The following is a 17075-nucleotide window of genomic DNA, read 5'->3' on the forward strand; positions in this document are numbered from 1 at the left end:
CACCCTGTCTAGTCGCAGTGCAGAACTCCTCAATCGCACAAGAAAAACTTAGCGATGGAGGAGACTGGTAAATATTGTTGTGTGTCGCGTTAAGAGTGACGCAAAAGACCATTTGAAAGCCGATTTGAGCAGCCAGATCGTCCGGACTGAGATGCATCTGAAAAAATCAGATTTCAGTCGCATTTGAAACCACCTCCCGATGTGGTTTGAATCAGATTCGGAAAAATCAGATTTCATGTGGTTTTTTGCTGTCCAGACTATCAAAAACTCATCTGGATACAATCTGGATATGCAAAAAATCATATTTTTAGCGGCAGTCTGAACAAGGCCAAAGTCCCTTTGAAAGGGAATGTATGAGGTAGATTTTAGGAGAGTTATAATGATGTAGAGAGAAAAGAAAATAGATTTTACAGGCATAGTTTTAGTCTATAATACTTTATTTTAATTATATATTGCTATAATTATACATATTATATACTCTGCACCCGTCTACTGAGGTACTTCAACTTGGGAATTAACATGACTTGTGTTTGAACATCATAATTACAGGCAAATTGGTGTAATTTTTTTTGACAAATGATGTTCATTTCCACTGAAGCAAAGAATTGTGGGTTGTGAATGCCCACGAAGGATACACCTCATGCATCCTCCGAATTCCCGTGAAAGAAGGTCGCATTTGAAGGCTGTATTCAGAGTGTCCTACTCGCTTTTCTGAAACAAGACAGCCTCAATGACGTATGCGGCCGACAAATGCGACCTCCGGAGGACACAGCCTTCGAAACAAGACACAGCCTCTTTTAGTACAGTCAATGGCCAGTGCAGGCGCTCGCAGCCGAGGACCGTGTGCACGAGTCAAGAAAATCTAGGTGGCTGTGCTGATGACGCAATTTGTGTCATACATACTGTGCACAGAGCAACGCGTACACCCGAAGTACACTTTGGCCTTTTTACCTAACCCTTTCCCTAACCTTAACTGTGAAATGGAAGTGACACCCCCTTTTGGAGTTGGCACAACCCCCTTTTGGAGTAAACCCGCCCTCTTTTGGAGGTCTCCGGCCAGCAGCTATACCTGCTTGGGCTTACCTAACCCTTTCCCTAACCTTAACCGTGAAGTGGAAGTGACACTCCCTTTTGGAGCTGGCACAACCCCCTTTTGGAGTAACCCCGCCCTCTCCGGCCTGCAGCTAAATCTACTTGGCATCCACAGTGTTTCTTTACATCTTCATTTTTCTGAGTTTGCTTAGTTATATATTTTTTTTCAGTCCTTAATTGCCAAATTTATCTGAGATTTATTACATTTTATACAATTGCTTTTATTTTGAAAGGAAAATAAACTATTATAATACAGCCTAAAATAACATAGAACATAGTCACATTATAGCCAGTTCATGGATGCGGTTTTTATGTTTTTTAATAATAATCTTTTTTTATTTTATTTTTTTTAAAGGTGGCAAGGGGGACCTTTTACCCCACAGCTGGGGTGAAAAGCCCCCTTACTTGGGGTAAAATGCCCCAAGGGGGTTTTATTGATATAGTGTGGATACCAGGGGGACTAGTTATAGAGCACAATTTGTCAACTTATGCAAATACTTTTAAGACAGCAAGAGATGCTTTTTTGAGTAACAAATTAAGATAATGCTTATTCAGCATATACTTCAGAAAAGGGTGCATCATTTCTTGTTCATTTCAATTACATTTGACATTGTATTACATCAATTATCCTATAAACAGATTAATCTCCATTGTGATTGGATCAGTCAATGTGAGCCCACGTTGAACATTTTTCATGACAAATCTATTCCCCCCCATTAAGAAAAACAATGCGTGTAATGGGGGCCTTAAATGCAATGATCTCATGGAAGAGGAAAATTTTGCAGTGTATAGTGACAAACAGGTGTTTAGGAAAGTCCTGTAGTAGTTTTGGTTGCTATTTAGTTTTTTGGGAGAAAGTAAAATAAAAGGAGCCTTTTACCCCATGGAGCCTTTAGCCCCTGTTGTACCCTAACAAATAAAACCTTATTGTAAAATGTTACCCATTAAATCTTTTCAGATTTTAAATTATTTTCTCAATCTTTTCAGCATTTTCTTGTTTGAAATTGAACACGTGGAGTCATAAAATAACTAAAATAACACAGAAATGCCTAAAGCATTTGTGTATTATTTGTTTTTTGCTTTGTTTTTTTAATACAAAACTTACATTTGACAAACAAATAGTAATAAAACATTCCAGGAGGGTTACAAAAAAGTACCTTATATTATCTTATAAGTAGTATATCTAGCTGTCACTTTTTTATTGATAATTACTGACCTATCTCCAATTTACCATTTCTTTCAAAAATGTTAGAAAGGATAGTTGCTTCTCAGGTTCACACACATCTTCAAGCTAATAACCTTTATGAACAGTTCCAATCAGGTTTCCGCCCACATCACAGCGCTGAAACTGCTTTGGTCAAAATCACTAATGATCTGTTAATTTCAGCTGATGCAGAACTTCTGTCTATACTCATTCTTCTTGAATTAAGCGCAGCTTTTGACACTATCTCACACAATATTCTATTAGAGAGATTATTATCCATTGGTATTACAGGCACTTCTCTCACTTAGTTTAAATCTTATATCTTTGGTTGCACTCAGTTCGTTAAATTGAAAAATGTTCATTCAGAGTGCTCTCCAGTTACTACTGGAGTTCCACAGGTATCAGTCTTAGGCCCTTTTTTATTTATAATCTATCTCCTACCTCTCGGTTATATTTTTAGGAAATTTGGAATCCACTTTCACTGCTGTGCTGATGACACCCAGTTCTATATGTCCACCAAGCCAAATTCTTCTCTTCCACCATTTTCCCTTCATAACTGTTTACTTGAAACACAATCATGGTTTTCTTGTAATTTCCTCAAACTCAATAGTAATAAAACTGAGGTACTTCTTGTAGGTACTAAGCGTAATCTTGTCAATTCAAAAAGTTTTGCGCTGACCATTGACAATTCCACTGTCCTTCCCCGTTTCAAAGTTAAGAGTCTGGGTGTCATACTGGATAGCACTCTTTCTTTTGAAGCACATGTAAATAATATTACCTGGACTGCTTGCTTCCACTTGCACACTATAAATCATCTTCATCCATCTCTTTCAACTCATAGCACTGTCACTCTCATACATGCTCTGGTCATGTCCCATTTGGATTTACATTTATGCATTTGGCAGATGCTTTTATCCAAAGCAACTTACAGTGCCCTTATTACAGGGACAATCCCCCTGGAGCAACCTGGAGTTAAGTGCCTTGCTCAAGGACACAATGGTGGTGGCTGTGGGGATTGAACCAACAACCTTTTGCTTACCAGTCCACTACATCACCACCACTCCATGGATTGTTGTAATTCCCTTCTATTTGGTCTACCACAAACACTTCAGTATAAATTACAGCTAGTACAAAACTCTGCACGGATTATTTCACAAACTTCTATCTCTGTCCATATAACTCCTATTGTTCAACAACTTCACTGGCTTCCTGTAAAATTCGAATACAAGATTCTGTTACTGACTTTTAAGGCTCTTCATAACCTTGCATAACCTTCCTATCTTCTAGATCTTCTTCATATATATTCTCCTACCTGTACTCTTAATTCCTGCTCCTCTCTCTCTCTTGTGATACCTTCGGTTCGTCTGACTTCTATGGGGTCCAGATCCTTTAGCAGTGTTGCTCCACGACTCTGGAACTCTTTACCGCCAGATATCCGTAATTGTGATTGTCTTTCCACTTTCAGGTCTCACCTCAAAACTCACCTTTTTAAATTGGCTTACTACAAATAACCTTTATTTATGAATGTATTCATTTTTATGATTATGCATATTTTTATTTGTGATTTTAGATTTGTATCTTTTATGTTCTTATTATAAACTTGATTATGTATGTAAAGTGTCCTTGAGAGTCTTGAAAGGCGCTTATAAATAAAATGTATTATATTATTATTATTAAATATATTTTGCAAGACATACTAATAAATGAATCGTAAAAAAAATAATATAAAAAGAGTCTAATTTCAAAGATTCTCCAAACAATACTCGTTTTTGGCTGCTACAAAAGTTTGGGGATGTACTATGTTCCTTTTGACAAAAGAAAGGTCCAATAACACTTTACAGTATAAAGAGTTCCAAAACAGGTTTCATCAAAGTGATGACAAAAGGAACAACTGGGTGAAATACTTTAAACTTTGCTAGAATGTAATTTACTGGGAAACAATTGTTTCAGCTACTTAGTTGGACAGAAGAATTGTTTTCTCCCAAATCAGAATTATCTCCATATACCACTGAATCTTATTCCAAAGTCTTATATAAGCAAGTCCTTGTGTATGAAATTGTCCACATAGGGTTAACATTTTAACACATTGTCCATTCCATCCAATCCAGTATCCCAATTTAAAATAATATAGTCATAACCTAATATATATATTTATATATATATATATATATATATATATATATATATATATATATATATATATATATATACTGTATTGGATGGAATGGACAATGTGTTAAAATGTTAACACTATGTGGACAATTTCCACATACATACATACATATATATATATATATATATATATAGTATATATAATTTGAAAGAAAAAATAGCAGCGATACGTCTTTCCAAAAGTCCTTTATATAATCACAGTCAACAAACGAGTTACAGTGTCTAGATTCGAATTACATGAGTGACGATGGCATACTCGTTGCACAGTTGAAGCTCCTTCATGTGCGTTTTCCGCTGATGGCACAGTGCGCATGCGCAGTCCTAGAAGCTTCTCCAGTGGTCGCCAGTGAGCTAGTAGATAGTGTCTGAACCTGCAGCAGCTCGAAGTGGTGTGTGCTTGCCTCTGATGCACATGCTGGGATAGTGTCCTCAACTGCAGCCACAGACCATGAACTGCAATCGTCGTCTATTAGAGCCGAATCCGAGTTGTCCGTGAAGTCAAGAGGTGATGATCGTGATGTTCATTTTCCGGGGGAAAGCTCCATTTTTGAGGTTCAGGTTAAGGCCTACTTGTTAGACCCACATCCTCGTCTCTCCTGAATCGCATCGTGATGGCTGAATATCAGCAGCAGTCTGGCACTGGAGTTGGGGCACTTCCTTCCGTGGTTCAAGGATTACAAGGGGCTGAAGCGAATGCACTGCAGCTCAGAATAAAGAACTCAATCTGGTAAGCGCTGTCGGCAGTATTGACCAGTGAGTGAGTGGTACTGGATATGTGGGGGTTAATGGGATCGAAGGCTCGCCATCCTAATTAGCTCGTTCAGTGTTTCTATTCTAAATGGTCCGTTTCTATTTGACAGAGACTCATTGTTAAATTAACTCAGCCCATAGTATCTTTTTATTGTATTTCACAACTTTTATTGTATTTTTGTATACTATCATTTAGTTATTTTCCACCGAACAGATTATACATTTTAAGGTAAAGTATCTTAGATAGGTTACTGGTTTATTTATTTATTTATTTATTTATTTTTTATGTATTGGCTGACGTGAATTGTGTATTTATTGTATATCGCCATTGAACTGCTGTTTTGTATTCTTGTGAAATGTTCTATTCGATGCGTTTGTGTCATGGAATGGGCAAAAGATCTCAACAGATTGTGTGCGCGCTAACCGGTTCTGTAGCGCGAGGGATGGTAAACAACACAGCCACGCGCATTGAAACGGCCAGTGTGTGTACAGGCACGCTCTCTTTAAAGCCACCACTGCATTCAACAAATCTATGCTACTTTTTTGCTCAGTGTGTTGCAGTGATCCCAGATTTTTATTAAATTACAGACCATGCACTAAAATACTGTTATTGAGGATTAAGACATTACGAAACATACAGCGACGACTCATGATGTTTACTTTATACAGTAGCAGCGCGTGCATCGCACATGCATTTGAAATACAAAAGTATCGACAAAATAGAACTTGCTTTCAATACTGTCTTTGGTCTGTAGTTTTGTGTAGAATTGAGCATTGTTGTTGCACGTTACTCGTTATTGCTAGTAGCAGAGAAAAAACCGCTGACGCGATTATTTTGCAGCCTCCATCCCCCGTACCACCACCCTTGTTTTTGTACGTTGAGACATGCTCTCAACGACATGCATCTGCAGCGGCGGCTATTCTGATCGTCCACTCTTGTTGTAGATTCGTTTAGGTTCACGTGCATTTGGACTTGCATGGTCTGAAAGTTATGTTTTTAAAATTAACAGTTAGTTTTCCACCGAAAAGCAATTTTCTTTATGCTTTTAGGGCGGACAGCCATCCCAAGACTTGTGCATGTGGGGATATGCAAAGTATGATGCTAAACATATAGCCAGACAATAGGCCTAACCTTTCGTTTTACCTCTTTGGCAGATGCATCTTCAGTAATGTCAATATATCGATCTCAAGAACAAGGCGTTTTATGTAGATAATCATATAAAGGGCAGCGATTATTATTAAGACACATCAGGATGTTTCTGCACAGTATTTCATAATAGTATTGATACATGATAGGCTCAGGGGTGAGCTTTCTACTAACTCGCTATATTTCCTCAAAACTCGAATCACTTTTGTGTTATGCAGCACATTCCTTGTTGCTCTGGCATTTATTTTATGGAAGCCCAGAAGTGCCATTAAAGTACTTTATGAATTATTGCTACTTTTAAAAAAATACTCTTACAATTGTAGTCTGGATGTTATGGTTGTAATATTCTTTAATACATTTAATTTTACACAGTTTAATTGTATCAAACTCGATTGTTTTTAAAATTTAATTGGCAAAGTTAATGGCAACTAACATCTAACACCTTGTCCTAACCAGATGTGACGTGATAAGATTCCAGCGACACGCAATCTTTCTGTCCACACCAGGCACGACGCGACACCGCGATGTCAATACACTAAAATTAGGATAATTGAAAATAAAATGTAGAAAAGAGAGCAATCACATACGAAACAGTCTGTTTATTGAACGCAACTAATGTTTTTCATTGAAGCTCTGTATGTGCATACGCTTTCTATGGCAAACCTGGAGGGGATAAATACACGCACACACACAGTGCAAAGTAGGGCTGGCTGATTAATCTAATTTTATTTTCAATTATGATTTTGGCTTCCAACGATTATGAAAACAAGATAATCGAGATAAAATGATTATTGTGCCACATTTTGTTTCGCAATGAAACACCCCGGCATTATATCTTTGAAGCATCCTTTATTAAAGTATTAAATGGTATTGAGAATCATCAAATTTCACTACCGACTACTGAAATTTTGGTATTGTGATAATGTATAGCCTTTATTGTACATGGTAGATCTTGCTTCAATAACGTGATGAAAAAGTAGATATCATTCCATAGAAGAGTGAGCACCCCTGCTGTAAATGGTGGCGATGGAGTCTTTCCTTTATTTGACTACCATACCTAACAAAATAATTATCATATGACAGTAGCCTCCTCCCATACCCAGTACAGTTTACATTTCAAGTTCAAGGAAATCCACTGTTAAAAAGATGTTTTTTTTTTTTTTTTAGTTCAATAAATGCATGATGTTTCCAAAGTCAGTGAGGAATCTTGTTAAATAACCGTGATCTCAATATTGACCAAAATAATCATGATTATGATATTTGCCATAATCGAGCAGCCCTAGTGCAAAGTTGCTTTATGAATCGCATCCTTAATCAGTCTGTTATGATTGTTTATGTTCATGTGGTATGTTGTGGAATATTGGAGTCTCTTTCCCTCTTAACAAGAAAACTCTCAATGTCCAGGGGTTCCAGATATCAAAGATTAGACTTTATTGAAAAAGCAACAAAGCCAAGATGCCAGCTGTATCGTCTGATCCTCTCATTCAAAGCTTACTTGTTTATACACTTCTGTTATCACACATTACCTCATAACCACACCCCTCCTGTTATCTTAGCCAATAAGCATGCTTCTCCAGTCTCCTAGTTCGCCACCATTATTTCACAGACTCTCTGACTAACTCTCGCAGTTAGTCTATTTTTAAAAATGACCTTTTAAATTAATTTATTATGAAAGTATACAATAACTTTGACTATTGGCTGTGGTAATCTTTAACTATTGTCTGTGCCATTCAGTGCTTTGAAGAGTACTCTCTCCCTAGTATTTTCTGTCATGGCTGAATGCCCAGGTTTCTCTCAGCAAGGTCACGAAGACCTTACCGTCTCATCCTCATTTTCCTGGATTAAAGTAATGCTCAAACTATTCTATATAAGCACTTTTTCTATGTTTGATATATACAAATATACTATAGGTACTTCTGTTGTTATTTCGCCGATCTCCATGTGACAAGGAAGCGGAGAGAATGTCAGAACGAGCCGGTATGTCTCGCCAGTTCTATTCTGAAATGGTGTGTGTGTGACAGAGCTCCAATTGAAGAGAACGAGACCTCAAGCACAACATTCGGTAGGTGTGTGACACCCTCGGCCAAAATCAAGTTGTTTTGAACCGGCTAGAATCAAATTGGCGAACAAATGACTCTTATGAGACCTCTGCCCGGTTCTTTTTAAGCATATGGGCAGAACTGCTGAAGCATCACATAGACGGCGCTGTCACGTGGGAACCTGTTACTTTTGGTAGCGCTGTTCAGAATGGGCCGATCACAATCGATTGTTACTGGTTGAGGATTAAAAAAATTATTTTATAGACACTGCTGTGGCAGATTTCACAAGTGTGAATGTTTGCAATTATAAGTTTTGATTACAAATTATTCTCCACTCCAGAGTGAAAAAATTCTCCAATAAGATGTAAAATGTTCTGAATTTGAATGCGGATCAATGGAGGATTCAGTTTTGTAAGCTGTCTAGCACCCCCTTTTGTAAAGAGATGTTCTAAAGACATCTCGAGCAAAGTCCTTGAAAATAAATAAAAATGTGCTTGAAAATCTTTGAAAGTCCTTGAATTTCACTTTGAAGCATCTGTACGAACCCTGTTAATTGGCACTCCGCGGCTTCCATATTATTTCATATATTGAGTATACACTGATGAGCCAAAACATTATGACCACTCACAGGTGAAGCAGATAACATTGATCATCTCCTAACAAGGCCACATGCCAAGGTCTGGGTAGATGAGATGGCAAGCGAACAATCAGTTCTCGTTGTCAATGTGTTGAATGCAGGAGAAATGGGCAGGAGTAAAGACCTGAGCGACTTTGACAAGGGCCAAATTGTTATGGCCAGATGACTGGGTCAGAGCATCTCTGTAACGGCAAGGCTTGTTGGGTGCTCCCGGTCAGCAGTGGTGAGTACCTACCGACAGTGGTCCGAGGAGGGACAAACCACAAACCGGCGACAGGGTGTTGGGTGCCCATGGCTCATCAATGCGTGAGGGCAACGAAGGCTATCCCATCTTGTCCGAGCCTACAGAAGGTCTACTGTGGCACAAGTCACAGAAAATTTGAATGATGGTTATGGCAAGAATGTGTCACAACACACAGTGCATCGCACCCTGCTGCGTATGGGGTTGCGTAGCCGTAGACCGGTCAGAGTGCCCATGATGACCCCGTCCACTGTCGAAAGTGCCTACAAAGGGCACGTGAGCATCGGAGCTGGACCTTGGAGCAGTGGAAGAAGGTCGTCTGGTCCGATGAGTCCAGTTTCCTTTTACATCACGTGAACCGCTGTGTGCCGTTTATCTGGGGAAATGATGGCACCAGGATGCACTGTGGGAAGACAACAAGCTGGTGGAGGGGGTGTGATGCTCTGGGCAATGTTCTGCTGGGAAACCCTGGGTCCGGCCATTCATGTGGATGTCAATTTGTCATGTGCCACCTACCTGAACATCGTTGCAAACCAGGTACCAGGTACAAATTAGAATGATATCTTAGTTTTACCAGCAGTATAATCTGTATTCAGAATTTCCAAAGCTACTATGGCCAGATGTGCAGTCCACCAATAACATTAAAGCCGTTGTGATTAAAGTGATTAGCTTTTGCGGTAGCTCACCTCATAGAGGGTTGGTCTTTGATCATGGAAGACCACGATTTGAAACCTGTCAAGCACGCAAACTGTCAAGTAACGTGACACAAGAGTGTTATAGAAGTGACACGAAATGATGTGGATGCTTCAGAAAATTTGTTTTTCATTTGTCATTTTGTTTTAGGACACTATCGGTTATGTTCAGGCATTGGTTTAGGGTAAGGATGTCTGTATTGTGTAACTCATTTTAATTTTTTAATCACTAGGTTAGGTTTAGGTTAAAGTTTTAGGTTAGGAAGGTATGTTTTACTTATTAAAACCTCCATCTAATATTCACCTTAAAATCTTATCTGATTATGACACAATTTCACTGGCTTTTGGAGTCCCCTGCTGGACATTTCACTGGGAAACTGCAGCCAAATGTGTAATGAAGCACTTAATTTCGTTTTTGCAAATATGTTACCACGGTCACATAATGTTCATGAGACCAGGCTTTTGCACAGCTATTATTGATTATTATTATAGGACTGGAGTGGACATGCAGATGCCCTTCACTTTGAGCAGCTCTAAAGGTTAGCACTGTCAGTGTGAGAGCTGATACCCTGGTCTGTATTTGGCATGTTGGTTGGCACACATGTTGCAGGGTCTGTGGAATAGAACAGGGCACTGGTTTTGGCGAGCCTTGTGGAAAATAAACTGTGATCTGCCAATAGTAACTTCAACTACAAGGATCTTTTTTACTAATGGGAATGACTCGTCGTGGTGGAGAAATTAGAACAATTATAGTGTATAAATACTGCTTATTATGAAATTGAAGTAGGCAATTATCCAGCACTAAAGCAGTGTTATTTCTTGACAAATGACTACTAGAATCACACCTGGTAAGAGGAAATAATTCAATTTACTTTGGTGACAGACCAGCCAAGGGGGTTGTTTTAGAGAGATCTGAACAACTTTCTGTGCAATATTGTGATGTATCTCTGTGGCATTGTGGCTTTATATATTAGGTGTTGTCACTTAGTTAACACCAGCTTTGTGAGATAATTTTAGATTAACATCAGACTTTAAGTACATGAACGAAGAGTTCAGTGTAGGAGGTTGAATTTGGTCCCTCTTTTTTTTTTTCATGGCTGTTCATACGTATGTGTGTACAGAACATGCACGTTGATGTTTTTAAATCTTTATCTACATATGAAGGGGAATGAAATCTAATTGGAAGGAGAGAAAGAGACAGTGGTGATAATCAACTTCAAAGAGAATTGAAAATGAGCCATAACACCTCTGGCAAAGAGCCCAGCTGTTTTCACCTAGCTGCAGTCTCTGAGAACTGCTCACATCCGCTCTCTTGGCACTGCTAGACAACTATGCTTTGATTTAGTGTACATTTAGTCCAATGCTTGAACAAGAGAAGGAGCTGTGTCAGTGGTATTGCCACATTAACTTCGCATTAGGCCTGCAAATAGAGTACCAATTAAAGTTACACTTTTAGTATTCTAAAATATTCAATATTCTAAATATACTACTCTAATATATCAATACTCTAATTTTTGCTAAATATATACTTAGTAGGGCTGCACGATGTGGAGAAAAATAAGTATTTAGATAATGCAATATTCAATATGCAATAAGATAATCCTATGAAGATGTCATCGGAACATTGGAACTCCCACCACCCAAATATACTGAAGTATATTGGCAGAAAAAAATGACTTATATCCCAGATATCACAATCATGTCTGTTCCAAATTGCATGGAGGCTGCGTATAATATAAACTGTTTTACCATTAGCTGCATATCCACAAATGTGACGCACTCACATCATTTGAGTCAGGAGGAGTTTTTGGAGAAACACTATATCAGGGCTCCAGACTAAAAAAAATGACTAAGGAGCCATTGGCTCCTAAACTGAAACATTAAAGAGCCAAATGGCTGTTTTTAGTCGCCATATCACAGACTTGCTTGATTTAGATTACTGTTCAGAAACAAGATAGAAAGCAGAAGAAAAGGATGACAGCTGATAACCCATTAATCAGAGGTTTAATAAACAGTATACAGTACATAGTTGAGAAGATAAGTTTGCATTGCCTTTCATCTCATAAATGTTCACACCCCTTTCATAATTTATACAAATATAAGAGATAAAAGATTTTTTATTTAATACTGCTCTTCACAATCTACATTACAGATAATTACATATAGTATGCATATAGTAGTTTGTTGTCTTCTTGAGCATCAATAAATGTTTGCACCTTGTGAAATAGTTGTGAACAAGTCCCTAGATTGTCCTAAGTGTCAAAAGCTTGATCTCATATATATATATATATATATATACACACACTCACACAGTATATAAATTGTTTTATAATATTGCCTTAGTCTTTCTTTACTGTTACCAGATGGCCCAGACACAGAGACTACAAGAGTGCAAATTGAATGAAATCCCAGATGCAGTTTTTTGTGCTACTCCAATCCCAATCAATAAAGAAAAAAGTGGTACACAATACGGGACTTTTAATTATAAAAAAAGCTTGAAATACGCATGGTACTCTTATTTTGAAATGTCTGCTCTCCCAGTAGGGAGTTCACTGACAGCTGATTCGCTGAGTGTCTTGTTTGGAAGGCTGCGTCCTCCGGAGGTCGCATTTCTCAGCTGCATACGTCATTGAGGCTGTCTCGTTTCAGAAAAGCGAGTAGGACACTCCGAATGCAGCCTTTGAATGCGACCTTCTTTCACGGGAATTCAGAGGATGCATGAGGTGTATCCTTCGGCACTCACAACCCACAATTCTTTGCTTCAATGGAAATGTCTAAAAAAAATTACGCCAATTTGCCCATAAATATGATGTTCAAATGCAAGGAATGTTAATTCCCAAGTTGAAGTACCTCAGTATATGGGTGCAGAGTATATAATATGTATAATTATTTTAACATATAATTAAAATCAAATATTAGACTAAAAGTACACCTGTAAAATCTATTTTCTTTTCTCTTTACATCATTATAACTCTCCTAAAATGTACCTCATACATTCCCTTCCAAAGGGACTTTGTTACCTTCTCACTCAAAGCGGTTGCGCTTGTTAAAGAGTGGTGTGTTGTCATAGCAACCATGTTATGTTGCGTTTTCATTTGTCCTACGAAGGCCGTCTCGTTTAAACAAGACTTGTTTAAAGGAGGACACTCAGTATACTGCAGCCTTCAAAGGACACGACCTCCGGAGGACGCATCCTTCCAAACGAGACACAGCCAAAGTGAATCTGATTCAAACTGCTAACCTAAACTCCTGAGTTTAAACCCCCAGTGCTTTTCTGGCGATTTATTAAAAAGATCCGGTTCAAAAGAATCATTTGTTTACGACTCTCTCACGCTGGGTTTGTTGTTGTTGTGTGCGGTGCAGCAAGCTCGTCAGAAACAGAACGAGTGAAAAGCGGCGCGAGACACACTGTTTGTGCGCGTTCTAAAAATATATTCAATAACTCACAAGATGATATCTGACGAAACCGCATATGAATGCACACAACCTGACTGTCACCAATGGCGACTAGATTTTAAATTAAAGTCGCAATAAATTATTTTTGGTCGCATTTTCGACCATTTTAGTTGCAGTCTGGAGCGCTGCATATTAGTCTCAGCTTTCAAATTTTGACATGAAAAAAATTAATGGGGAATATCTCATGCTTTAGATGCTCATGCCTATGCACACTGCACGCACATATACCAAGTGGCAATCATTCGCCCAGTCTATTCTCAGCAGCCTGTGTCACCATAAACGTTACTTTTTAAAGTATCATCGCAAGCCCTTGCAATATGCATTTCGCGATATGTAAATTTGAGATATTTTGATAAATGTGATAAATCGTTAGGGGTGTAAATCGCCAGTTTCATCACGATACAATCTTAAATCAATTCTCTTTGCCAGTGATCCGATGTTTGCCCATACCTCAAAGTCTTCCACGATGCGATTCAGGTAGGGCAGGGCGATATGGCAAAAAATATTATCACAATATTTTTTTCATATCGTTCGATAATGATATTTATCACGATATAATTTCATACCATTAATGGGTGAGAAAATGCAATCTACAGTTGAAGTCAGAAGTTTACATACACCTTAGCCTGACATTTAACCATAGAAAACATTCCCTGTCTTAGGTCAGTTAAGATCACTATTTAAAAATGTGAAATGTCAGAATAATAGTAGAGAGAATTATTTATTTCAGCTTTTATATCTTTCATCACATTTCCAGTGGGTCAGAAGTTTACATACACTTTGTTAGTATTTGGTAGCATTGCCTTTAAATTGTTTAACTTAGGTCAAACTTTTTGGGTAGCTTTCCACAAGCTTCTCACTATAAGTTGCTGGAATTTTGTCCCATTTCTCCAGACAGTATTGGTGTAACTTTAGTCAGATTTGTAGGCCTCTTTTCTCGCACACACTTTTTCAGTTCTGTCCACAAATAATTTTCTATTGGATTGAGGTCAGGGCTTTGTGATGGCCACTCCAATACCTTGACTTTGTTGTCCTTAAGCAATTTTGCCACAACTTTGGAGGTATCCTTGGGGTCATTGTCCATTTGGAAGACCCATTTGCGACGAGCTTTAACTTCCTGGTTGATGTCTTGAGATGTTGCTTTAATATTTCCACATAATTTTCCTTCCTCATGATGCCATCTATTTTGTGAATTGCACCAGTACCTCCTGCAGCAAAGCACCCCCACAACATGATGCTGCCACCCCCATGCTTCACAGGTGGGATGGTGTTCTTCGGCTTGCAAGCCTCACCCTTTTTCCTCCAAACATAACGATGGTCATTATGGCCAAAAAGTTCAAATTTTGTTTCATCAGACCAGAGTAAATTTCTCCAAAAAGTAAGATCTTTGTCCCCATGTGCACTTGCAAACTGTAGTCTGGCTTTTTATGGCGGTTTTGGAGCAGTGACTTATTCCTTGCTGAGCAGCCTTTCAGGTTATGTTGATACAGGACTTGTTTTACTGTGGATATAGATACTTGTCTACCTGTTTCCTCCAGCATCTTCACAAGGTCCTTTGCTGTTGTTCTGGGATTGATTTGCACTTTTCGCACCAAATTATGTTCATCTCTAGGAGACAGAATTTGTCTCCTTCCTGAGCGGTATGATGGCTGTGTGGTCCCATGGTGTTTATACTTGCGTACAATTGTTTGTGCAGATGAACGTGGTACCTTCAGGTGTTTGTAAATTGCTCCCAATGATGAACCAGACTTGTGGAGGTCCACAATCTTTTTCTGAGGTCTTAACTGATTTCTTTTGATTTTCCCATGATGTCAAGCAAAGAGGCACAGAGTTTGAAGGTAGGCCTTAAAATACATCCACAGGTACACCTCCAATTGACTCCAATTAGCCTATCAGAAGCTAATTGTCTAAAGGCTTGACATAATTTTCTGGAATTTTCCAAGCTGCTTAAAGTCACAGTAAACTTAGAGAATGTAAAGTTCTGACCCACTGGAATTGTGATATAGTCATTTAAAAGTAGTGCCTGACTGATTTATCGGTCGGCCGATATTAGCCTTTCACAGATATATCGTATCGCCGTATATGTTTTCCAATATGGCAGATATGAAAACTTTTTTTTAGAACATATAATGCAGAAAACAATGCTTGGGGTGATTTAGAATTGGTGTCATTACGTGGTTTGTCCAGTAGAGCGAGCTCCGACTCCAGTGTTTACAGAGCTGAGCTGCTGGTGGTTCTGCAGACAGTGTGGAGGTAAGCAGTGTCTTCATGGTAAGTTGCTAACTAGTTTGTGAAATACATACTGGAAAGTTAATAAACAATGACCCCATCATTTCCCTTCTCAATATAACTAATATAACATTAACCCTGTCCCTGACAACCATGTCACTCATGTTTATCACATCGGTTTGCTATGTTAGCCAGCTATAATATTGTCAGTGCAGTCAGTCATGTAGCAGATTGAAAGGTAAACATCAGAGCATATTTTTGCAGCTCAGCAGACAATGGTGCATTGGTGGATTGTGTCTGTTGAGTGTTGATTTCATGCTATGCTGTTACCTAGTTGATGAGACGCAATGCTGGAAAGTAAATAAACAACGTCCATCTTTTACTCTCCATGACAACGAGCTTACAGCTAACTAGCTAACCACGTAGCTACTTTCATGGAAGCTAATGTGTAAACATGTATTCACCAAACTGTTTTGTTCAGGATTCGCAGTTTGGTACCCCCTTCAACCGAACAATTCCAGTTGTTGCATTTACAAAATGTAATATTTAAAAGTCTGGTTTTCCACCATTGAAAGTTTCCCCTGAACTTGTATAGCAAAATACGGTGTAACACTGCTGCTTATCTGTTTATCTCTTGACTCGGCAGGTGTAAATGCTTCTTGTTTTTCAACCTGCCTCTAACTGACTGGCAGTATTAAAATAGTCAGCATTTGACTGATATTATACAGTACTACTGAATTTTATTTAGCTATTTATTTCATTTGAATTTATTCTTTATTTATATGGTCAGCCATTGTCTGATACTAAACAAACAGTACTGATTTATATTTAGCTATAATTGTAATTTATTCTTTATTTAAATGGTTAGCAACTGACTGATACTGAACATACAGTACTGTTGTTTATTTAGCTATTTATTTATTTTTATTTATTCTTTATTTAATGGTCAGCCATTGACTGATACTGAACATACAGTACTGATGTTTTTTAAGCTCTTTATTGTATTTTTATTTATTCTTTATTTAAATGGTCAGCCATTGACTGATACTAAACATACAGTACTGATGTTTTTTAAGCTCTTTATTGTATTTTTATTTATTCTTTATTTTCTCAGTGTTCATTTCTAGAATTTGTTGACGGTGTATAATAATAATGTCAAATATTCTTTGATAAAAAATTTTGTTTAAGAAAGCAGCTTTCTGAGTACCTTTGCATAGTCATATCACCACTTAGAAAAGGTCTGTTTTCTTTCTAATTCAAAAATTTACTATATCGGCCACCATATCGGCAATCGGTGAATTCCCCCTATAAAGTCGGTATCGGTTTCAAAAATCCCATATCGGTCGGGCTCTAATTAAAAGTGAAACAATCTGTCTGTAAACAATTGTTGGAAAAATTACTCGTAATGCATAAAGT

The 17075-nt window shown here is 38.0% G+C and overlaps 1 protein-coding gene across 2 annotated transcripts in view; it reads left to right on the forward strand.

The window, feature by feature from the left end:
• Nucleotides 1-4795: 4795 nt before the first annotated feature.
• The window catches only part of LOC127445681 (DNA-binding protein RFX7-like), a 60771-nt gene continuing 48491 nt past the window's right edge, over nt 4796-17075 (forward strand). Inside the window, exon 1 of one of the 2 annotated variants that reach the window (XM_051705908.1) lies at nt 4796-5195. In XM_051705908.1, the coding sequence (XP_051561868.1) occupies nt 5080-5195 (116 nt within the window). In that variant the 5' untranslated portion in view covers nt 4796-5079. The remainder of the gene's footprint in view (nt 5196-17075) is intronic. The other variant, XM_051705913.1, reaches the window with a different exon arrangement.

Source organism: Myxocyprinus asiaticus, chromosome 1 (genome assembly GCF_019703515.2).
Source record: "Myxocyprinus asiaticus isolate MX2 ecotype Aquarium Trade chromosome 1, UBuf_Myxa_2, whole genome shotgun sequence".
Lineage (NCBI taxonomy): Eukaryota > Metazoa > Chordata > Actinopteri > Cypriniformes > Catostomidae > Myxocyprinus > Myxocyprinus asiaticus.